Source organism: Trachemys scripta, chromosome 2 (assembly GCF_013100865.1).
Source record: "Trachemys scripta elegans isolate TJP31775 chromosome 2, CAS_Tse_1.0, whole genome shotgun sequence".
Classification (NCBI taxonomy): Eukaryota; Metazoa; Chordata; order Testudines; family Emydidae; genus Trachemys; species Trachemys scripta.
The window spans coordinates 87,564,010-87,588,295 of NC_048299.1; the positions used below are offsets into that span (position 1 = coordinate 87,564,010).

The 24,286-nt window shown below is 46.8% G+C and overlaps 1 protein-coding gene across 5 annotated transcripts in view; it reads right to left on the reverse strand.

Moving 5' to 3' along the window:
- Window positions 1-1,772: 1,772 nt before the first annotated feature.
- The window catches only part of AOAH (acyloxyacyl hydrolase), a 112,121-nt gene continuing 89,607 nt past the window's right edge, over window positions 1,773-24,286 (reverse strand). For all 5 annotated transcript variants that reach the window (XM_034761210.1, XM_034761208.1, XM_034761209.1 and 2 more), the window contains 2 exons: window positions 12,926-13,002; window positions 1,773-2,382 (listed from right to left, as the gene is read on the reverse strand). In XM_034761210.1, the coding sequence (XP_034617101.1) occupies window positions 2,254-2,382; window positions 12,926-13,002 (206 nt within the window). In that variant the 3' untranslated portion in view covers window positions 1,773-2,253. The remainder of the gene's footprint in view (window positions 2,383-12,925; window positions 13,003-24,286) is intronic.

A 24,286-nucleotide genomic window follows, 5' to 3' on the forward strand; every position in this document is an offset into this window, starting at 1 on the left:
CTCAAAGCAGGTGGTATGGGAAGAATACAAAGCCCTAACACCAAGGAACTGTAGCTGTCTGTTGCTTGAGGGCCAGGTTTTCTAGGCATAAGAAAGAGCCCCTGTGTTTAGCCTGGATTAGATATAAGGGACTTTTTTATATAGCTCACATGGGTGGCATGTGACTCCCACACAGGGGGAGGCCAGGCTGGAGTGCTGGAGGCTCTCTAGAAGTGTGTGTGTGTGTGGGGGGGGGGGAACCCATAAGTGCCTGGACCATGGCCCTACTCCCTGTCCCACCCATGCTCCGGCCCTACTCTGTCCCAGCCCCCATTCATGCTCGCCCCCTCTTCTCCTGAGGCCTGCCCACTGCTCATGCCCCTTCTGATCCTCCCCCCAGGTGCCCTGCCTGCCACATGTACCTCTTTTTACACCATCCCCGAGTGGCTGCCCTGCCCCTTCCTCTCTGCCCCCATCCCCCTACAGTCCCGTCTCTCTCCCCAGCCCTGCCTTTCAAGGACTAAAAAGGTGTGAGGGGAGGGAGGAGAAGATGTAGAAGGGGCAGGAAGAGGTGCAGCGTGGGTGGGGCCATGGGTGAAGAGTGGGCTGTGGGAGCAGGGCTTTGGGGAATGGAGTGTGGGTGGGGCCCAAGGGAGGTGTGTTGCATCCTGGTGGGGAGGCTTAGCCTCCTCCAGCCTATTATACCCACGACTGCTTATTAGAGAAGCTTCTATTACCTTTAGAAACCTAAAACTAACGCATTTGTGTTTGTCAGTGGTACTCGACCTGTGGGCTGCATGTGGCCCAATTAGCACATTGCTGGGGGCCCAGCTGCGTGCTCAAAAAAATTCAGTTTCCCACTCTGGTCTGGTGGGCGGGAGGGTGACAGCCCAACGCTGTCAGAGGCAGATTAAGGTTTTGTGGGTCCCTGGACCAGAGCAAGTGGGGACGGAGGGGACTCTGCCCCTTCTCCTGTGGCCCCTGCCCCTGTTCCACTCACAGTCCTGCCCCATTCTGCCCCTCTCATCCTGCACTTTTCTCCCTCAACCCCCCCTGAGACCGGAGAAGCTCTGTTTCCACCCCCCCATCGCCGCCATGGCCCCGGGGCTGCAGCGGGAGTGAGACTGCTCCTCCAGTCCTGGAGCCGTAGCCACAGTTTGGGCGCTGGGCTTCCCCCGGCACTACTGCCGAGGAGTGGGTTAGGGCACACCTTTTCCTGGGCATGGGCCCCCGTCAGCTAATCCACCAATGCATGCAGTCCTGCTGGAGCTTTCCTGCCAGCAGCGAAGGCGAAGCAGCCCCCTGTGGCAGGGGAATAGCTCAGCAGTCCAAGGTAGGGGGCCCTGCTGGGTAAGGGGGCCCTGAGGGATCCTGGCCTGGGCAAGCCCTGCTCCTGCGCCAACCTGGCTGATCGTCTCTCTCTTGAGGGGCCAGTGTGATCCCCAGCAGACAGTCACCTCCCAGTGGGGTGCAGGAGAGGGGTTGGTGGGGGGGGGGCACTGTGTTGGGGCTCTGGGCTGTGGGAGGGCTGGGTGGTGTGCAGGGTGCTGTGCAGTTGTGGTGGGAGGGTCTGTAGAGCCGTCTCTGGGCGGGGGCACTGGGTATAGGGAATCAGGGTGGGGGTGTTGTGCTGGAGGTCTGTGTTTGTTTGTTTTTTCCCCAAATGCATAAAGGGTTGTCATGATGGACCCTACTTACTATCAATGGGGGCAGGGGAAACACCTCTGCCCCATCAGCTTGCCTTAGTGCTGCCAGGCAAATCAAAATTCTGTTTCATAGTCATCCCTGGCACATTTTTAATAAGCAAATAGCAGTTTTAATAATAGATTGAGACAGCCACACTAACCATTACATACAATTTATGGCAACATCGACGAGTTTTTGTTTGATTGGATTAACCATTTGAAGTCATCCACAGGGAGATCACCGAAGAAATCTGAGGTAGGCTTCTTCAATTTACTAGAGGCAGAGAAAGCCCTGTTGTGGATTTGCAAATTGAGGTGGTTAAATAGTCCTGTCGGCAAACATCCATTGATTCATTTTCATGACTCTATACAGAACCAAAGCTAAAGCCTAGCTTACTCATGTATGTGGCTTTGCAGATGAGATACAACACTTTTTGGAAAGAAGGCTTTTACCTCATCTATACAGGTCTTTATAGTGCTCTTTATACTGGTGCACTGGCCAAAAGAGGCTGGCTTTGTTTCTTTTCTCTGCAGCCTGGAAGACACTAGTAAGAATAAACAGTGCTGCATGGCTCAGGAAATGTTGAACTCAGTGTCCCCCTTGATCTTTGAAAATATCTTCAATCTGTTTATTGAAGGGATTCTCCTTTCCAAGCACATGGGGCCATTCGCTTAGTGCCTTCTGCCAGATAATGCGTGCCCCCAGGGCTGAAGTAATCTGCAAACAGTTTACACAAATACGGTCAGTTTCTTACTGGTTTTTATTTGTATTACCGTAGTGCCTAGGAGCCCTCAGCGTGGAGCAGTACTTCATTGTGCAAGGTGCTGTACAAACACAGAACAAAAAGACAGTCCCTGCCCCCAAGAGCATTCACTTTGATGGGCAGAGTCCTGCTTTCCTTACACCTGCGGGTCAGTTCCACTTAGACAGTGAGCAGGTGCAATATTTTTCTTTTTATGAGGAAGTAAAGCAAACCTGGAGTAGAACAGAAGAGATGGTACTGCTGGGGCAGGGTCATTCAGTCCAACTCCTAGGCAGAGCAAGGAGCTGGATGGAAGTGGTGTTCCTGGTATGAGATCTAAGATGCAATTGACCTGAGGAAAGTGATTGGTCTTTGTAATTGGAAGCAAGCTGGCAGCACATTTAGCTGGTAGCCCTTCTTTTTGCAGGTTTTTTTAAGCTTAGATTAAACAAACACTTGAATGAAACTGTTTTGTTCAGGCCACTCATCAGGGAAGGAAAGTAATCTAGGCTGCTTGTACATGTAGACAGCTCTATGCAGCAGCTACTTAAAATTCATTTTCAGATGTGCTTTCAGATTATTATGAGGTATGAAAAAATGAATAAATTGGCTGCAAGTCTCAAGCAGAGAATCACAGAAGTGTAGGACTGGAAGGGACCTCACTCGGTCATGTAGTCCACTCCGCTGCATTCAAGGCAGCATAGTCTATTGCAGGCTACAGCGTCAGAGCTGCTGCCTTCAAAATGAGCTGCTATTTCAAGCAAACAAACTGGGCCTGGTTTTTCAGAGGTAGTGAACACTCAGAGGAGCTTTTCAAAAGCACCTACAGGATTTAAAGCAATAATCTGTTGAAAGTCAAAGAACTTTGTGTGCCTGAATCTGTCAGGTGCTTTTGCAAATCCCTCTTGCTCCCACTGAAGTCAATGGGAAGTGCAGGTGCTCAGCCCCTCTGAAAATGAGACCCATTAGTTCTAGGTTCAAATCAAGCCTGCACGTGCTAGTTCACAAGTTGATTGCCAGTCCCTTTTGCATGAAGACAGCATTGATTGGTTACATATGTCTTAATTAGTCCCGTCATTAGCCCAGCTCCTGTCTTCCCACAGTGCTTTCTTAAACACTGTAGAAGGGCAAGAGGGTGATTGATAAACAGTATAACTTCAGTGCAAAAAACCCAAAAAACACTACTTCAAAAAAAAAAAAAAAAAAAAAAGGAAGCCCAATCTCAGTTCTTTCATATGCAGTTAATGCTTTTTTTTAAACTTATTTCTGAGCTACAATTCTACCTCTTCATTTTGATTATACGGTTGTTTTACTTTCATCTCAGAAGACTCACTGTTGCACTGATTATAATTACAAGACTAAAATAGGACTAACAAAGCCATTGCATGAAAGACGAGGGGACCAAATTGCTTGTCCAACACAGATGTTTCAGAATAGGCTCAAAATCCCAACTCTTTAAAACAAAACTATCCAAAGGATTTTTTAAAAAATGTTGTACGTTTGAAAGGTACTTTTAATGATGGCCTAGAAGACTGACGTCCATTTCTTCACAGAACAGGTGAACGGAGGCTAGCATGAGTGTCTCTCTGTTGTCTCGATGATTGGGGCAATCTGTACAATTTATGAATTCTGTGTGAAACTGAACTCTGTGTACATGTTTTTACCAAGCTGCAAACTTCATTTTAACTGCAAAGGCTAGTTGCCTTCGCTGTTGCCTCTTTACCTCCGCAGTGGACTGAAATTCTGAGAGGTACAAGGGCTGACAACAGAGGATCATTAACCCAGGCTGTTCTACATCCACCATCCTGGGCAACAGGTTGGCTCTCACTGTGGACACTGATTTATCAGGGGAAAGGACACTTGGTCCCTGCCAGTGGTTTGTGATCACCTGTCAAGGCTGCTCCTTAAGTCACCTACCCAAGAGATTGAAAGAGCCATGGGAAGTTTGGGCAGGAGAGGAGAAGGAGATGGAGCAGATAAGGTCAAAGGAGACAAGCTGAGAAAGAAAGCTCAGTTGTTCAGAACACAAATGATGGCTCCCCTGAATGGTTTGGGGTGGTGAGGAAACTGGGACAGGGCAATGAGGGTAGGTTATTTTTGTGTGAATCTGTTGGTGTCCTGTGCTATTAAAGAGAGAGCAATAGTGTATTAAAGCCTGGGGTCTAAAACTGCAGGTTGAGGTTATTACAGGAGGGTTGTGAGCTGTCAGCCTCCACCCCAAGCCCCACTTTGCCTTCAGCATTTATATTGATATAAATTAAAAACACTTTTTTATATATTTAAGGGGGGGGTCACATTCAGAGGCTTGTTCTGTGAAAGGGGTCACCAGTACAGAAGTTTGAGCCATTGTGTTAAACATGTGCCACATAGGGACTTTGCACAGGATTCTACCTTATCCCATGCCCCTGGAGCAGGTAAAACCAGAAGGTTCACAACTTCAGGTAGAGTTTTGGGTGAGGTTGTTTCAGCTGTCAAGGTGGGTAGTAGTCTGAGGGCTGTATACTGGTGCCAGAGATTGGGCAGTGGGCCTTGTGGTCTAAGCGCCCAGCAGGGTATGTCAGATAGAAGATCTACACCTCACGCATGTGCCTAGGGAACTCATGGCAGTGACTGGACTTTGTGGGAGCGGGTGTCTGAGTCCCCTCTCCGCAGTCTGGTGAGTGGCCAAGATGCGGCACTCAGCTTATCTGACACCGTGGTAGCAATGAGCTTCAACTCTGACCAAAAAGGCCACTTTGGGGATGAGAATCTCCACCACTGGGTCATTCTTGGCTTTCTGCAAAGCCAACAACATTACCAGTTCTACAGGGGTTTGTAGACATTTGTCTGTACCTAAATGGGTAAAAAGATCACCAACTGCATTTTACATGTGCTACCATGTACCTGCCAGATGAGCAGAGACCCAGCAGGGTTAGATGTCAGCCAGGAACCTACAACTGCAGTGACCTTTTGCAGACCATTAGTGTACTTTTCTAAAAAACAGAGTATCTGATTTCAATGGGGGCTATGCCAATTTACACCAGTGGGGATCTGGCCCTGCATGCTTATTTAATTTTTTTGTCGAGCTGCTCTGAGCTGGGGCAGGGTACATTTCCCTTTAATTTTAATTACATAACTTGTCCCCATGTCATTTCAGCTTTGTCTTTCTAGTACAAATGCATTTTGTCATGACTTAAGGGAGACTCTAATCACCCTAAAGCTGTATTTTCCTGCCTGTACATAATCATTAGGAATCCTCTAGATCATCTCATACATGTTCTGATTGTGACTCAGGGCTTAGAATTTTTTTTTTTTTTTTGTAGGTTCATGTACCAAATAACGGTTTTGTTTTTATAGAAGCCTGTTGAAATGCATGGTCGTGTCATCTGTACAAAGTAATCAGCTGCTTTTAAAACAAGCATTGCCCTTAAAGCTATGTAGGCCGTGCAATAACTTGTAGTGGGATTTTTGTAGTAAAACAGGATTCTAGGAGCTTAAAGGAAAATAATTGTATTTACTGTCTGTTTAAAAAAACAAAACCGTTCTCTCTAAAAAAAAATTACAGTATAAATACAATCCGATGCAACTTCCCTGAAGGAATGACTCAAAAGACAACATTAAGGGTGGGATTTTCAAAACCACTTAACCTTTGCCTGACTCTGTGTCCACTGCACTAGGAGCAGAGCTAGGCCACAGCTGAGTGCTTCTCACAATCTCACCCTCTGTAGCTCCCACTTTGGGAAATATATTAGCAACTTAAGAAAATAAATCACTCTTATAGAGACTTTACATAATAGGTGGATCCCAAATGAAAAACTGGGGCACTTGAATTAGGGTGTGCATTTCCACTCTTGGTTGAAAGTGGCACTTAGGCCCTTTCAGGGTGTTACACTCTGTACCTCAAAGTAGCACCCTGGAACCCCCCTATTCACCACTATGATCTGATTATGATATGTTTGGTACAATGCATGTCTTGTGAGGTATCCTTTTAAAAGTCTTGTCTGCTGAACCTTAATATCCTGTTGGACTGTATGTACTATCATTGTATGTGAAGTTAGGAAGTATTGCTATAAGTGCTACTGAAATATGTTGCGAGTTTGGGAAATGCCAACAGCCAGCCTTTCAGCTGTAACAAAGGAGGGCCCAGACCTTGTTAATGGCCCATCAGCAAAGGCACATACTCCATGGGGGTGAGAGGACTAACCCACGTCACAGCAAGGATCTTTCTAGCTGCTGGAAGAAGAGTGGCAGTGACATCATCACATGGCCTCTTTCTCTCCTCCACCCCCATCTCAACACTGGAAGATTGTCTGGAAGACAAAGACTGTCGTAGGGAGATTGGTCCCAGGCTGGAAGGATGTATTGAGGAACTGTAACTTGCTTGTACCATCTGTTAGGATGAGAGACAGTTTGGTTCAAATCTTGCTTAGTCTAAGTTAGAATTTATTTTTATTTCCTAGGTAACTAACTCTGATCTCTATACCTGTTACTTATAATCACTTAAAGTCTATCTTTCTGTAGTTAATAAATCTGTTTTGCCTAAAATGTGTTTGTTTTTGGTTGAAGTACTAGGGGAATCTCAGCTCAAATTACAAAGGCTGGTGTGCATGTCCACTTTCTTATGAAGAAGTGATGAACGAACTTATTGAGTTTGCACTGTCCAAGGGGTCCTTGAGCAGTGCAAGACATTACGGTTCTGAGGTGCAAGGTGGGAGGGGGTGGGCATTGGCTGAAGCCTCTCTATTTATGGCTCATGAATGGCTGGGAGATCATTCATGTAGCTCAATGTGTCCCTGCCTGTGGATGTGCAATGACTGTCAGAGGCTTGTAGCTTGATATTAGTACCACAGTGTGAGGGGCAGCCTAGGCTGGTGGGTTTGGAGGGCTCAGTAGTCCCACTTTTGCCTGTTTAGGCAAACAGTGCTAGGTGCTGTACAAAAACAGGATTCTGGCTCCAAAGCGCTTATCGTCTAAGAAGACACATGAGCTACAACAGTGCTGAAGGGGAGAGAGCCAGGCGTGTTTAAAAGATGATGATTATAAGGACATACAGTATTGTGAGCCTCATTTCTGATCCATATCCTCTTTGCCCTTTGCATTAGGTGGCCCCTGAGCACATCTACCAGACTGGACTGTGCTGGCATGAGAGGTGGGAGAATGTCTAGTTAGACGGTGCCACTGGGGCTTAGGCATGAGTTAAGCAGTGAGCTGCTCAGTAACATCATGACTTAGGAGGCTTTGCGCATGCCCATTGGCCGATATTTAGGAGACTTCACCAGCAGAAATGTAGGTACCTAGGGGATTTAGACACCTACAAGATTGGGCCACAGCTGAGTTGGGGTTTAATTATTTAAATTTTGGCTATAGGCACCTTTAACCATGGGATCTTCAGTGATCTAAAAATCAAAACAGAGTCCTACAAAAAGTGGAAACTAGGTCAAATTACAAAGGATGAATATAAACAAATAACACAAGTATGTAGGGATAAAAAGAGCTCAAACTAGCTAGAGACATAAAGGATAACAAGAAAACATTCTACAAATACATTAGATGCTAGAGGAAGCCCAAGGACAGGGTAAGCCCATTACTCAATGACGGGGGGGGGGGGGGAGATTAATAACAGAAAATGTTGAAATGGCAGAGGGGCTTAATGATGTCTTTGTTTCGGTTTTCACCAAGAAGGTTGGGGGTGATTGGACGTCTAATGTAGTGAATGCCAGTGAAAATGAGGTAGGATCGGAAGACACTAAAATAGGAAAGAACAAGTTAAAAATTACTTGGACAAATTAGATGTTTTCAAGTCACCAGGGCCTGATTAAATGCGTCCTGGAATACTCAAGGAGCTGACTGAGGAAATATCTGAGCCATTAGCAATTATCTTTGAGAAGTCATGGAAGACAGGCGAGATTCCAGAAGACTGGAAAAGGGCAAATATAGTGCCCAGTTATAAAAAGGGAAATAAAGACAACCCAGGAAATTACAGACCACTCAGCTTAACTGCTGTACCAGAAAGATAAAGGAGCAAATAATAAAACAATCAGTTTGCAAACATCTAGAAGATAAGGTGATAAGTAACAGTCAGTATGGATTTGTCAAAAACAAATAGTGTCAAACCAACCTGATAGCTTTGACAGGCTAACAAGCCTTGTGCATGGGGGGAAGTGGTAGACATGGTATATCTTAACTTTAGTAAAGCATGACCGTCTTATAAACAAACTAGGGAAATGCAACCTAGATGGAGCTACTATAAGGTGGGTGCAAAACTGGTTGGAAAACCATTCCTAGAGAGTAGTTCGCATCGGTTCACAGTCATGCTGGAAGAGCATAATGAGTGGAGTCCTGCAGGGATCAGTTCTGGATCTGGTTCTGTTCAATATCTTCATCAGTAATTTAGATAATGGCATAGAGAGTAGACTTAGTTTACAGACGATATCAAGCTAGGAGGGGTTGCAAGTGTTTTGGAGGATAGGATTAAAATTCAACATGATCTGGACAAACTGGAGAAATGGTCTGAAGTAAATAGGATGAAATTCAATAAGGAAAAATGCAAAGTACTCTACTTAGGAAGGAACAGTCAGTTGCACTCAGACAAAATGGGAAATGACTGCCTAGGAAGGAGTACTGTGGAAAGGGATCTGTGGACCACAAGCTAAATATGAGTCAATAGTGTAACACTGTTGCAAAAAAAGCGAACATCATTCTGGGATGTATTACCAGGCGTGTTGTAATCAAGACACAAGAAGTAATTCTTCCGCTCTACTCTGCTCTGATTAGGCCTCAACTGGAGTATAGGATGTGGACAAGTTGGAGAGAGTCCAGAGAAGAGCAACAAAAATGATTAAAGGTCTAGAAAACATGACCTATGAGGGAAGATTTTAAAAATGGCGTTTGTTTAGTCTGGAAAAGAGAAGACTGAGAGGGGACATAACAGTTTTCAAGTATGTAAAAGGTTGTTACAAGGAGGAGGAAGAAAAAATGTTTTTCTTAACCTTTGAGGATAGGACGAGAAGCAATGGGTTTAAATTGCAGCAAGGGAGGTTTAGGGTGGACATTAGGAAAAACTTCCTAACTGTCAGGGTGGTTAAGCACTGGAATAAGTTGCCTAGGGAGGTTGTGGAATCTCCATCATTGGAGTTTTTAAGAGCAGGTTAGACAAACACCTCAGGATAAGAAGGCATAAAGGTGATGTAATACCACCTTTGCTATGCCCCGAAGCCCCAGGTTCTGCTCTTTGCACAGCTCAATCAGATCCAAAGATTTGGACTGTACTTTATTTCAATGTTTTTGCCAACTAAAAAACAACAGGCCTATTAACCTCAAATAGTTCACCAAGATTTGCAAATGTTTCATTCAAAAAGTCCTGCAGTGAAAAGTGAGCCCACTTCTCAGTGAAAAATGAGCCCATTCCACGCTTTCTCCACTACTAGGCTCTGAGCAGGGCCGTCTCCAGGCACCAGCTTTTCAAGCAGGTGCTTGGGGCGGCCGCTCCGGAGAGGGGCGGCATGTCCAGGTATTCAGCGGCAATTCGGCGGACGGTCCCTCACACCAGCTCGGAGTGAAGGACCTCCCGCCGAATTGCCACCGCAGATCGCGATCGTGGCTTTTTTTTTTTTTTTTGGTTTTGGCTGCTTGGGGCGGCCAAAACCCTGGAGCCGGCCCTGGCTCGGAGATGGTACTTTTATGTGACTAGCTATTTGTATTGTTAGCCAAGCAAGAATGTCTGCTGCAAAGGAGACTCACTTCTAGCAGGAGTCTGTTTTAACTTGGAAAGAGAGCTGCTTGTCTATTGCCTCAGCTGTCTATTACGGTTATAAAAAATAGATGAGGCCTGTGATATCTAATACGACTTTAACACTCTCACAGCCCTCACTGCATGGCCAACAGCAACATTTGATAATATTGTGCTGTATTACAACTAGGGCTGGACTGGTGTTCAAATCCCCCACCCCCTGTAGGGTACCTCACATATATTCTCTGGTTAACCAGGGCCACCATACTGAAGGCCATCACAGTAGGCAGTAATGCCCTTGAAAGCAATACTCCTAGCAGTGGCTTTGCCATAGTGTCCAGTCAACTTTATCTGACCCAGAAACACTGCCATGGAAAATAACCTTCAGGCAGTGACCAAAATTGAATATGCTGCCACAACCAGTCTGGAGGATAGGTCAGACATTCCAATAGCTGATCTGCCTATGGTTCAAGGGCATGTGTTTCTAATACAAGAAGGAGTGCAAATGTTTCTAAACCCATAAATCCATCACTAAACTTTAGTATGTGATGATTAATAGCAGCCACTGTTTTTACTGCTGTCTTGCACACCTCACCTATATGAGAGTTTCAGCACAAAACTAAATGACACAAAGATTGCTAGGCTGATTCCATTTTTAATGTGAAGCCCAATAAACTTTTCACCTGTTCTGGGCATTTTAATGTCTTGTAATTATAGCCAAGTATATAACCTTTTGCTCCACTATCTGAGATGTGCTAAGCTTTAAAAACATGGGAAATTGAACCGTCCTGTGACAACTGATAAAATGCACTAAGGCAATAACTCCAGCATGAGCCACTCAGTTTGCACCTGGGGCCAGATTTTTAAAAGCTAGCTAGGCATTACTCCTAGTAGGTGCCTAACTCCCATTCAAAGCCATGGGAATAGGCACCTAAAAATCTGGCAGTTGGTCCTTATTGAAGCAAATTCCTATAGAGCAGAGGTGGGCAAACTGCAGCCCGTGGGACCCTCCTGTCTGGCCCTTGAGCTCCCGGCTGGGAAGCCTAGCACCCGGACTCTCCCCTGCTGTCCCCCCTCCCCCCGCAGCCTCAGCTCGCCATGCTGCCAGCACTCTAGGCGGCGGGGCTGAGAGCTCCTGCTGGACAGCATGGCTGCGAGAGCCGTCAGCCTTCCCCAGTGCTCTAGACTGCATGGTGGTGTGGCTGGCTCTGGCTAGGCGGCATGGCTGCTGGTCCTGGTGCTCTGAGCAGCATGGTAAGGGGGTAGGGAGTGGGGGGAAGGGTTCGATAAGGGGCAGGGGATTCCGGGAGGAAGTCAGGGGGTGGGGTTGTGGATAGGGGTCAGGGCAGTCAGGAGACAAGGAGCAGGGTGGGGGGGTTGGCTGGGTCAGAGGTTCTGAGGGGGGAAGGAACTGGGAGGGGGCGGATAGGGGGCAGGGGCCAGGCTGTTTGGGGAGGCATAGGTTTCCCTACCTGCCCCTCCATACAGTTTTGGAACCCCGATGTGGCCCTCAGGCCAAAAAGTTTACCCACCCCTGCTATAGAGACAAGAGGAATTTGGCCTGAGTTAAGGATCAAATATAAACTAAGTAAAGACCACAGAACTTGGCCCCATATAGGGCAGGACCCTAAGGCCACTGCACAGAACGGGAGTCTTGCCACTGACAAGTGGCAGTTCAGAACTATTCACTCTCACCAGAGGAGATGGCTAACAGTTAATATTCATGCCAGGCAGTGACTGCTGGGAGATCTGCCATGGCCTGTTGCAGCTGCAGCACTAGAAGCGTTTGCGCACTGTGGCAGCTAGCCCTACTCGGGGGCAACGCTGGAAATATTTGTTGGTATTTTACTTCTTGTGGATTTTTGAAAGCCAAGAAACCAGCAAAGAGAAAGTTGCTATAGATCATTTTTTTAAAATGCTGAACTACGTTCTCTCGGAGCATTTTACGGATATGGATTAAGACAATTCCATGTGGCCAGCTCCCTGGATGTCAAACACGAAATGAGGTGGAAGGCTTCTTGTGCCCCCTTCACATTGTGCATCCATGTGGCAATGGAGCGCAAACTGGCCCTAACTGAGTAGCTTAATATACTAGGGCCTGATCCTGCAAAAACTCATGCACGTGCTTAACTTTAAGCATGTAGTAGTGAAGCACACGTGTAAGGGTATGTCTTCACTGTAGCTGGGAGGTGTAATTCCTAGCTCGGGTAGACATACACCCATGAGCTGTGCTTGAGCCAGTGCACTAAAATAGCAGTGGCCATGGTAGCATGGGCATTGGCTCAGACTAGGTGCCTGATTATGTACCCAGCGCTCAGGCGGGTTTGTACTCAGGTGGCTAATTTGAGCCTCTGCCTGTGGTGCCATACACATTTTTAGTGTGCTAGCTCTACACCTCCCAGCTGCTGTGTACACAGACCCAGTCTTTGCAGGATCGGGGCCTCAATGAACAACATACAGATGAACAAGTGAAGGAAAGCAGCAAATTGACAGTGAAGGTTTCCAACTACAGCATACAACACCGTACAACTGAAATGGAACTCTTTGGGGGCTACAGGGCACCATGCAGTCACATGGCACTCTGAACTACATGGGAAAGCAGGGAAACTTTGGCCAAGGATGCAACCAGAACCAACCTCTGTTTATAATCTGTCCTCCAAACACAAGGGAACGCAATGTACTCATCTTAGAAGGATGAAGGGCTGACAGCCCCTCTTGAGATTTGAACTTGTGGGTCCAGGAAGTTTGAAGCATGAGTCTTTGAAATCCTAAACAACTTTGCCCCTCTTTTCCCACATTTTTTTTTTTACCTGACTAGGATGGAATCCATCAGCCGGTTCTATCAGCTGCCAGCTTTCTCCTCCTAGTTTGTGCCACTCATCAACAACTGTAAATCACATAATCACAAAGGATTAAAAACACACACACACACACACACATCACATCCCCTTCATGCCACATCAGAGAGAGTATTTTTAGCAGACAACTGCTGTGCATAAAGATTATGCTAATTTATGAAATAGTGCCAGAGCCAATACCGCATTCAATCCCCTTTCCGTAGGGTAGTATTTAAGCCTTTACTTTTTTATCCAATGTATTTATACAGGGAAGTTCTTTGAACATAAATGATTGTAAAACAATTAACTTTGCCTTCCAACTAAGAATGCTGCTGCAGTGAGTGACACTATGAAATATTAAACACTGATATAATACTTCCTCATTTTACATTTCAGTAGCATCTTCAGCAAAGCCAAAAATAAAACACTTCTGCTTGGAAAAAGAGATTGTACCAGTAGACAGTTGGGTTGATGTCTTCAGGAACAGAATGTCATTTTCAGTTACTTTTCTTGCGAGTGGACCTTTTCCACTCTGACAAATAACCTTTCTGAATTATATAAGCATTGCATTCAAGGCAAATGATGTTGTTCAGTAAGCCCCAGAGTCATGGAAGGAATAAAAAGCTTGCTTTCTTGAAAAGGGTTGAATGGCGAGCATGCATCGGACCAGTGGAAACAACCTTAGACGGCTTCTAATTCAATAATTTATTTTATAATGATGGATTGAGAATTCTTAATGTTGTTATGCACATATTCCATCATGAGAGAACATGCTCTCTTCCTCCATCTCCTTTTGAAAACAGCATTTCTGCTCGGCTAAACAATCTGCCCTAGAATCACTGCTGTTGCACCCGGGGCCCAATTTGGATTTTTTCAAACACTGATTTATGTGTAGAATCAGACCCACAATATTGATTTAAACAGACAAAGAATAAGTGATTCAAAACAGATAGATTTTAAAAAAATATTGCTTATTTGTAACACACCATTCATTCTGGATCTTCCTTGTACATTACACCAAAAAACAAACAAACAAACAAACAAAAATCATGGTGCTCAAAGGCCTTTTTAAATTAGGCAATTATATTATTTAAACAAATTTACTCATGAGATACACACTGCATTTTCATAAGGGATCTGGGATGCAGCAGCAATACAATATTACTCAGACATACCTCAATGCTATATACTTTAATCCAGGACACTTAATCTAAAGTAAGACAACACTGAGCTATTACAATTATTTTAGGTCCTCACATAGGCAAGAAAGAGTAGGCGAGGTATAATTCAAGGATGCAAAGGGATGATGCCTTTTGGTTTGTATTCCCGTTTAGTATCTTTTTTTATGCATTAAGGATATTTTAAAAATTGCCTTTGGGAGGCATAAGCATGGACCAATCCTAGGAAGCGTAATACTGTGCGAATTTTGGATTGAAGGTACCATATCATTTGGGGATTCAAGTTAGTGTTTGAGCAGAAACATGTTTCATTCTTTTCCTGGGCAAGGAAGTGAGTTAATCTAGGTTTACATCAAAGTGGGTAGGGGAGAGATTGGGCTTCAGCCACGTATCCCATGTTCTCAAACGTCTTCAGAAGCTATTGGACAGGTTCTCAACTGGTGTAAACCAGTGCCGTGCCACTAATCTCCATGGAGCTCTGTTGTTTTACACCAGTTGAGGATCTGCTCGGATATATTTAATGGCTACATTTAGCATCTCTAGCCAATGATGCAGCAATAACTTTGCTTTGTAACTCGTTGGACCATTACACACACACCCCTCCTCTGGCAGTGCTACAAGGCTGTATCACACACTCTGTATCACACACAGACCAGTGGTTGTGGCACAAGATTTGTAGGCTACACTAGTGTTTAACTGGCAGACTCTGCCTGCCCTTGCCAGGTTGCACAGCAGGGAGAGAGGATGCAGAGAGCCCTTGCACATTAGTTCATGGAGCAAATAGAATTGCACTAGCATGGTGCAGGGGAGTGTTGGTGCCACACACCCCAAAGGCATCACAGACAAATGCCGTTAATATGTGTCCAGGCCTGCAGGGCTCCCTCCATAAACTCCCAGGACCTGTGAAGCTGAGAAGCTCAGTGAGCATCATCTCACAGAGTTTCCTGGCAATTTTGTCTGGCCTCTCTCCACAGGACAGGATGATCCAGCCCTTAATAATTTTCACTTCACCTTTTTTTTCTACTCCTACTTTAAATAAGCCTATAGACCAATTTCTGACTGATAGTCGCCCCTACTAGAAAAGCCACAATACTGTCAATACTGTCTGGAAGTTGTACTTCACTGTCTGTCTATTTTACAACCCGTGCACAGCCCCTGAGCCACAGATGCCCTGGTATCCTGGCTCTGCGGTCACAGAGGGGCATCCCATTGTTTCAAAACCTCTGGCTTCTGACCCAAAAGTGGATCCTGAGTCCCAGTTCTTGCCTCATGGCTCAGACTGGTGGCTTGGGACTGATGGTATGACTACACGGCAGTCCTCAGGTGTGACTGTAGCTTATCTGGATATACTCGAGCTAGACTTAATCTAGCTAGCTTGAGTAATGGGGCAATGAAGCTGTGGCAGCACGCACTTCCGCACAGGTTAGCCACATGAGTCATTACCCAGGGTTGTGTAGCCTGTGCGGAAGTGCTCTCTGCCACTGCTTCACTGCTCCTGGGCCAGCGCTAGTTTGATTAAAGTTAGCGCGGGTCTATCTACGTGCACTGCAACCACACCCTGTGATTGCTGTGTAGACATGCCCATACATTGTCACAATACTAACACACTTGAATACTGTTTTATCATCAACAACACAGTGACTCATTTTGGTAACCACCTAGTTTTGTGCCTGAATTTGGCCCAATCACACTACTTAGTAGGTTAGGATTTGTGTGTGTGTGCCGTTTGTTTTACTTTATAGACCTAATACTGTTCTTAATCAAGAAATAGTGACAGTTTGAACCCAATTACACCAGGTCTGAATTTGGTCCAATGTATTTCACTTTAAAAACTGTCATAGACTAGGCCTTGTCTGAGTATGCCCAAAGGCTCGATGAATGCAGACATCTGGTCTGTGGGTGCCTATTGCCTTTCTAAGAGCTAGAGCCAATTTATATGCACATTTAAAAAAATTATACGGTTCTCCGCATTAGATGAACTAATAAATTCTTCAGCCAAAGTTAACATCTCAACCTGCATGCCCACTTAAGTAGCACTGTGGGGATTAAAATATGGAAAAACCAATAGCACCCAAATTTCATCCTGAGCAAGCAACGCTGGGCATTACCATCTACGTAGTTATAGACTGTTCTCAACACAATTTTTAAATTATAAAATACAACCATTGTTAAATACTGAATGTCTCGATATTCTAGGAGAGATTTGCACCCACTTCAGTGAAAGTAAAAAGTAGGTCAGGGCCCATCACTGTTATGAAGCAGGCTGCTTAAGGGAACTTGGGAATCGACGGTTTTACCAAGTGGAAGCCAATATTACTGTGTACAGGTATAGGATGTAGAACACTTTCTAAAATGTATTTCCAAGATAAAATTGGTATGTGTTGTGGCTGATTTTGTTTACCTAATTTATTGGATGTAGTATTATAAAGTACAGTTCATTTTGTTGTAATCCTTCTTTTCATTAAACCAAATAAATTAGACAGGGAGTAATTTAACTTCTTCGAGTGATTGTTCATATCCATTCCAATTAGGTGTGTGCGTGCCACGTGCACAGTCGTCGGAAAGTTTTTTCCCTAGCAGCACCTGTTGGGTCGGCTTTGTAGCCTGCTGGAGTGGTGCCTCAATGGTGCTCAATATATGACCCTGCCGACCCGGCACGTCCTCAGTTCCTTCTTATTGCCAGTGATGGTTGTTGGAACTGCAGTGACTTGCTTGCTTAGCAAGCTCTCCTCATTTTCCCCTCGCCTTTCAATTTAGTGTAGTTTACAGTTATTTCTAGTCTAGTTAAATTCTGTTTAAGTGGTTTTCTGTTGTTACAGCAGATAGCTGTTGGGAGTGGGGGGTTTCCCCTCCATCCCGACCGCACTCCCCCTTGGGGACTCGGGGTATGCCTAAGTCCCAAGGATTCAAACCTTGCAAGTCCTGAAAGAAGCTGATGCCAATGGGCAACCCCCACAATGCTTGCTTAAAGTGTCTGCTGGAAGCTCATCAACCAGACAAGTGCAGGGTTTTTAAAGGGTTTCGCCCCAGGACCAAAAAGGAGCAGGACTTCCGCCTAAAGCAGCTCCTTATGGAGGCGGCACTTAGACCGCAACCCACATTGGCGTGGCAAGACCCGACACTGAGCTCATTGGTGCATAGTGACCTGGCAGCAGTGGTAGAAACAGCACTGCGGAAGGACTCTGGGAGAGACCCACAGCACTGCTGCTCCCCGGCACCAAAACTGGCAGGATCGACCTGGCACCGGTCCCATTACCAGGTGCAGAAGTGGCACCGGAAGAAGGGGAGGAGTGGATCTCCAACCCAGAGGAGCCGGCCAATGGGGCGCGTCCCAGAGAGGAGCACCCAGTGCTGAAAACTTTGGAGCCGGCACCGTTGACTTCGGCCCCACAAGGGGGACCGAGACCAGTGCCATTGGACTCCCTGAGCCAGGTCATTGAGGAGGTGGAACTACCATCCTCCCCAGACACTTTTGAGGCCGCGAGGGATCTCATCGCCATGATGGTGCCATGGTCCCCAGCGCTTGGCGCCAAGCCTGCAGTACCGCAAAGTGTGGCACCATCTTGAGGCAAACTGGTGAGGCTTCGTCCCTCAGCACCACTGGCAGAGTCCTGGTGCCACTCAGACTCATGGCGCTGCTCGGACTCACGGTGCCGCTCGGACTCACAGCACTGCTCCAGGTCGCGCCAGCGCTCTCGATCGCGACACTGAGCCTCACGTCCAGCACTGGTCCATGTCCGCACACAGACCCCACTCATAGTACCGCTCCAGGTCATGGCACTGCTTCCCAGCCTCGTGCCACTGCTCCCCAGTCCAGCTCCACTCGGCACCACCCTGGCCATCGCGGTCCCCGTCTTTGAATTCGGAGACGAGGTCTAGATACTCAGAGTGGGGCCGGCATCAGTTGGGCTGTGGAAGGTCTGATGTAGGGGCAGGGCCATAGCCTGTGCAGTGGCAGGGACCAATGCAGTGGCCATTTTGGATCTCGTGGGTGTACCACCAGGCCGAGGGCACCAATCCAAAGGTTCCTGTTCGGCGACATCTGAACCAAGGGTGCCGGAGGCATCAGCCAGTTGCCCCACCCCTCTGGGTGTTGAGGAGGTACCGATCGCACTACCTCCCCTGGAACCAACCCCAGTTCCTAAGCCTGATACAGGTGTGGTTGGCCCCAAAATTGAGGGACAGGAGGCCCCTGGGAACCAAGAGGGCCAGGAGGACCCTGTTCTCCCATTACCCTCCTCATCGTCCTCCCTGGACAAGGCAGTTGTGGGCACCTCCAACTCTGGACCACCCTCCATAGACAGCTGTGCCCACCAGGACCTCCTTCGCAGGGTGGCATGAAATAGGGGCCTGCAGGCTGAGGAGGTGGTAGAGTCAGAGGACCCGATGGTTGACATCTTGGCCCTGGAAGGTCCGTCGAGGGTGGCTCTACCCCTCATCAAAATTACACAAGTCAATGCTAAGACCATTTGGCAGACTCTGGCCTCCATCCCTTTCACCATGAAGGGTGTGGAGAGAAAGTATTTCATCCCCTCTGAGGGAAACGAATACCTCTTCACACACCCGCAGCCTTGCTCATTGGTGGTGGCTGCGGTAAATGAGAAGGAGAGACAGGGACAACGACCCCTAGTGCCTAAGTCTAAGGATGCCAAATGCCTGGATTTATTTGGGCGCAAAGTGTATTCCACGGGGGCGGGGGGGAAAGGGGTGTTGCAACTCAGGATTGCCAACCAGCAGGCAATTTTGAGTAGATACAGCTTCAACGCCTGGAACTCGATGCTCACGTTTAAGGAGCTGGTGCCAACTGAGTCCAGCAAGGAGTTTGACGCAATAGTGGAGGAGGGCAAGGCGGTGGCACGGACCTCATTACAGGCCTCACTGGATGCTGCGGACTCAGCGGCGTGCACCTTGTCCCGGTATTGCCGTGAGGCGTAGCTCCTGGCTGCAGGCTCCGGGACTCCCGCCTGAGGTTCAGCAGACCATGCAGGACCTGCCTTATGATGGGGCAGAGCAGACTGACTCCAGGCTGCATAGCCCAAAAAGACTCCAGGGCTATCATGAAATCCTTGGGTATGCACACCCCAGCAACCCAACGTAATCATTTCAAGCCTCAGCAACATCGCAGTGCTCCTACCCTCCTTGGCCGAGGCAGGACTTTTATAGAAGGGGCAGGAATGGCAGGTGCAAGACTTCCCATCCCCCGCCTGGGCAGGGCCAAGTCCTGACTAAACCATCGTCAGGTTCAAAGTAGACCTTTTGAAGGTGCACCAGCCTCAATTCCGGATCCTTCCCCATCTTTCTTAAATCATCTGTCCCACTTCAACCATGCTTGGTCCCAAATAACTTCGAACCGCTGGGTTCTCCATACGGTAGAAGTGGGATATTCTCTCCAATTCTGCTCCCCCCCTACTTCCCCCCCCTTCCCCGTCCCTCTTCAGGAACCCTTCTCACGAGCAGCTCCTTATCCAGGAGGTGTGTGTGCTCCTCGCCATGGGAGTGGTGGAGGAGGTTTCTCAGGAGCTCAGGGACAAGGGATTCTATTCCCGATACTTCCTAATCCCCAAAACCAAGGTGGAGTCTCAAGTTCAATTGGTCAGATCCACTTTCAAGAGACTGGGTCTCCTCCTCAACGTGAACAAGTCAACCTTATCACCGACCCACAGAATAGAGTTCATCGGGGCGGTGTTGGACTCGGTTCAGGCAAGAGCACTTTTGCCGGAGTCCCAATTCCAAGCCATGATGTACATCATTCAAGGCCTCAGGCAGTACCGACCACTACAACAAGGAGATCCTGAGTCTCCTCAGCCACATGGCAGCCTGCACGTACATGACCCGGCATGCCAGACTGAGGCTCGGGCCATTTCAGGTGGGGATGCCGGGGATGCGACAGCCTGAATTCAGTGGTCATGGTGCCGGAGCAAGTACTCAAGTCCCTCCAATGGTGACTTGACCCTCGGGCAGTGTGCGAAGGAGTCCCCTTCAACAGCCCTCAGCCCTCCTTGTCCCTGGTAATGGACGTGTCAGCTCTGGGATGGGGTGCGCATTTGGGAGGGCCTTTGGTTGCAGGATGAGTTCTCCCTCCATATCAGCATCAAGGAGCTCAGAGCGGTACGACTAGCATGCCAGACCTTTCAGGTCCTACTACAAGGTCAGTGCATAGCAGTTTTGACGGACAACACCACTGCCATGTTTTACATCAACAAGCATTGTGGAGCCCTGGTCCTCAACAAGCAGTGTGGAGCCCTGGTCCTCAACAAGCAGTGTGGAGCCCTGGTCCTCTCCCCTACGTCGGGAAGCCCTCCTGCTATGGTAGTTCTGCATAGCCCACTCCATTCATCTGGAAGCGTCCCTATTTCCCAGTAATGCAGAACAAACTAGTCAACCACCTCAGCAGGTCCTTCTGCAATCACGAGTGGTCCATCCGTCCGGATGTCATACACTTCATCTTCCAAAGGTGGGAGTTTCCCCAGGTCGAGCTGTTCGCTACCCAGAACAACAGGAAGTGCCCAATGTTCTGCTTCTTCCAGAAACACAGCCCAGGCTCACTCACGGACGCATTCCTGCTACCCTGGGGAGGCCGCCTGCTCTACACCTTTCTCCCATTCCCTCTCATGCACAAGGTGCTTCTCAAGGTCCGCAGGGATGGGGCAGAGATAATTCTGGTGGCACCAGCGTGGCCTCGACAGCACTAGTACACCACACTCGTGGAACTGTCAGTGGACGCCCCAATCACTCCTCCCCAAACTGATCACTCAGGACCATCATCATCTTCATCACCCCGACCTATGGTCCCTCCACCTCATGGCTTGGAAGCTTCATGGCTGAACCCCAGGAAGCTTCTGTGCTCGGAACAGGGGTAAGGGAGGTCCTACTTGGCAGCAGGAAGCCCTCCACTAGGGCCACATATCTGGCAAAGGGGAAAAGGCTTACTTGTTGGTGTGCCCAGCATTGTACACCCCCTCTTCAGGCACCTGTACCTCTCATCTTAGAGTACCTTCTGCACTGGAAACAGCAAGGGCTGGCAGCATCCTCCATAAAGGTACACCTCACTGCTGTCTCAGCTTTCCACCCGGGAGTGTCTGGACGCGCCGCTTCACCAAAACTATGGTTGGCTGGTTCCTCAAGGGTCTGGAATGGCTATATCCCCAGATCAGACAGCCTGTTCCCACATGGGACCTTAACCTGGTCCTCTCCAGGCTAATTAGGCCCCCATATCTATACAGAATGTTATGTGAGGTATCAAATGAAAACATACAGGTCATCATAATCATTGTTTGATGTATGTACGGGAAATTATGTATGTTCTAAAAACATGCTCAAACCATGTAACCAAGCAGGGCTGGTAAACAAATTTGTCCCAGACAAAGGCGTGTTGATTTGCATGTCTGCCTAAGTCTGGAATGTAAATGACGCAGGGCAGGCCAAAGCCAATGGGAATTACATTTGCATCTGAAAGTTAACAGGAGAAGCAAATTAACAAACAAGAATATTTTTCAAAGGATTACTGGACAATAAGAAGAGGGGAAAGAAGACATTGTGGTTATCCATCACTGAGGGAACAAAGAGATCAGTGCCTTTTGTATCCATGAATGGTGGATCCCCAGCCATGTGGGCTGGTGATGTTGAGAGGTGGCTTTAGGTGAGAAACTGCCTTAGACAAGGATTGTAGCCAGTTAAGTTTTACACATGTTATACTTTTGGTTTATCTGTAGCCATTTTCTGTTTCTATTATCTTTGTTTAGCATCACTTAAATCTCTGCTCTTTTTTAAATAAACCTATTCTTGGTTTTCCTATAAGTTCATCTCAGTGCAATATATTAATGGGAGAATCTTCAGCTGAGCTAACAGGCTGCTGTATACACGGTCTCTTTGAGACAGCAGACTTGGTCGTCTCTGTGAGTGTCCAATGACAGGGGCTAGGAATGTAGGGGAATGCTTTTTAAGGAGGTTTGGGGATTGGAGTACACCTGAGCTTAACCTGCAAGGCAGAGTAAAGACAGGCAGACCGTCTGAGGAGAATGTCTGGAAGCCTAACAGAAGGGAGCGTGTGGCATTCTGTATCTCAAAGCAACCCCCTGCAACTCCCCTATTCATCCCTGTCATATAATTATGATACATTTCATACAAAGCATGCCATGTAAGATAACATATGAAAACTCATGATCTGCTGAAATGCATTGTTCTGTACAAATATGCATAAAGTTAGTGTGTTAGTGAAGTTATGAGATTTTTGCTCTATGGTTGTTACTGAAATATGTTGCAAGTTTGAGAGTTGCTACTGCTAGTTCCCAGCAACAACAAGGGTGGTGACCCACTACCAGGAGGTTGTTAAGTGACCATTAATCAACAGGGAAGTTGTAAACAAGGGATTTACAATGCTGTATGAGAGCTATACGAACATCACACAATGGGGGATTGCTCAACACTGCGACTCAGCAAAGCCCACCAGGACATGTCTGGGCTAGTGTTTTCCAGGCACGTGGACTGAGGATATAAAATAGGGGACAGTGGCATCATGCTTTGGCCCTTCTCTCCCCCACCTACACTGGAAGCAATAAGAACACTGGGAAGACAAAGACTTGAACTGAGGAGACTGTTCCCAAGCTTAAAGGGGAAGCCTGTTTGTTAAGAACTGTTACATCATGTGGGGGGAGAAAATTGCTTGATCCAAGTCTATTAAGGCTTAAGATTTAGATTGTGCACTTACCTTTTATTTTCTTTGGTAACTATCTCTGACCTTTTTGTGACTACCACTTATAATCACTTAAAATCTATCTTTCTGTAGTTAATACATATTTTACCTAAAACAGTGTGTTTTGATTGAAGTGCTTGGGAAATCTCAGCTCAGTTTACAAAAGCTAGTGTGTGTCCTCTTCACATTGAGTGATAGGCAGACTGGGTAATAAACGTACACTGGCCAGGGCAAGATAGTTTATTCTGGGAGTACAATGCTGGGGGCTTGGGAGATTTGCTAGTGCCTTTCACTGTGTGATTCGTGGGTGGCTCAGGGAGCGTTCATGCATTCTATCTGGGTGTGGGGCTCCACATGCTGCTGTACTGAATGATAACAGTGCCTGGAGGGGTTTGCTGCTTGTCACAAGCAAAGCATTGTGAGAGAAAGCCCAGGCTGGATAGTTACGGAGTCAATGCGGTACCCCAGATCTGGGTTGTACCTCAGGGATCCCATCACAGAGTGTCAGGGAGCTGACGCACAGTTTAGCTCCAACAAGTCCCTTTCTCAATGGGGCCGACAGGTAACAAGGTGACTCACAGTCCTGAATCCTCTGAGAAAGCATCCTGGTATGTCTACACTGAAATCAGAGGTGTGACAGCAGCGTTTGTAGAATTCCTGAGCTAGTTTTGATCCAGCTAACTTGAACAACAATAGCAGTGAAGCCGTGGGAGCGCAGGCTAGCCACTCGAACACATACTCAGGGTCCCGGGTGGGCTTAAAATCAATGGGAGTTAGGTGCCAAAATACCTTTGAGGATCTGAGCCTTAGATACTTTTGAAAATCCCACCCATATTTTCAAAAGAGCTCAGCACCTACAATCAGGGCAAGATCTTCCAAAGTGATCAGCTCCTATTTAAGCACCAAAATAAATTAGATGCTGAATTCTTTCAAAATCTGGCCCTGTGCTCATATAAAAATACCATAGGTGGTAAGATTAGCTTGTGAAAACACTTTACTTTGGAGAGTACAGTCTGTGTTATTTAGGAGAAGAAAGCTGGTTGAAAAAGACAATTTTATTGAGGAGTTGTGCATCCCAGAGAATGCAATGAAAAGCCTGTCAAGCAATATAATATTTTATAATTCATGATGGCCATCTGTGCAATCTCAGGCGTACAGAGACAATGATAAACTCCAACCTAGAAAATCTGGTGTACCACAGTATAAACAGCAATATTTTTTTATTAGAATCATCTGGCCCGGCAGCCAACTCCATGGAGGGTTTTTTTTTTTTGGTTAAAAATGATTGTGTAGGTTTTTAATAAAGCATTACATCAGGATATTTTAAAAACAGAAATGCTATTTCTACAATATGTAACCACAATAGAGAAGAAATATTAAACTGAGAAGGAAAGTCAGTGGGGAGGGCAGAGGATTGGAAAGCTGGAAAACTTCAGTTTCCTTGCCAGCCTTACAGTACCTCTA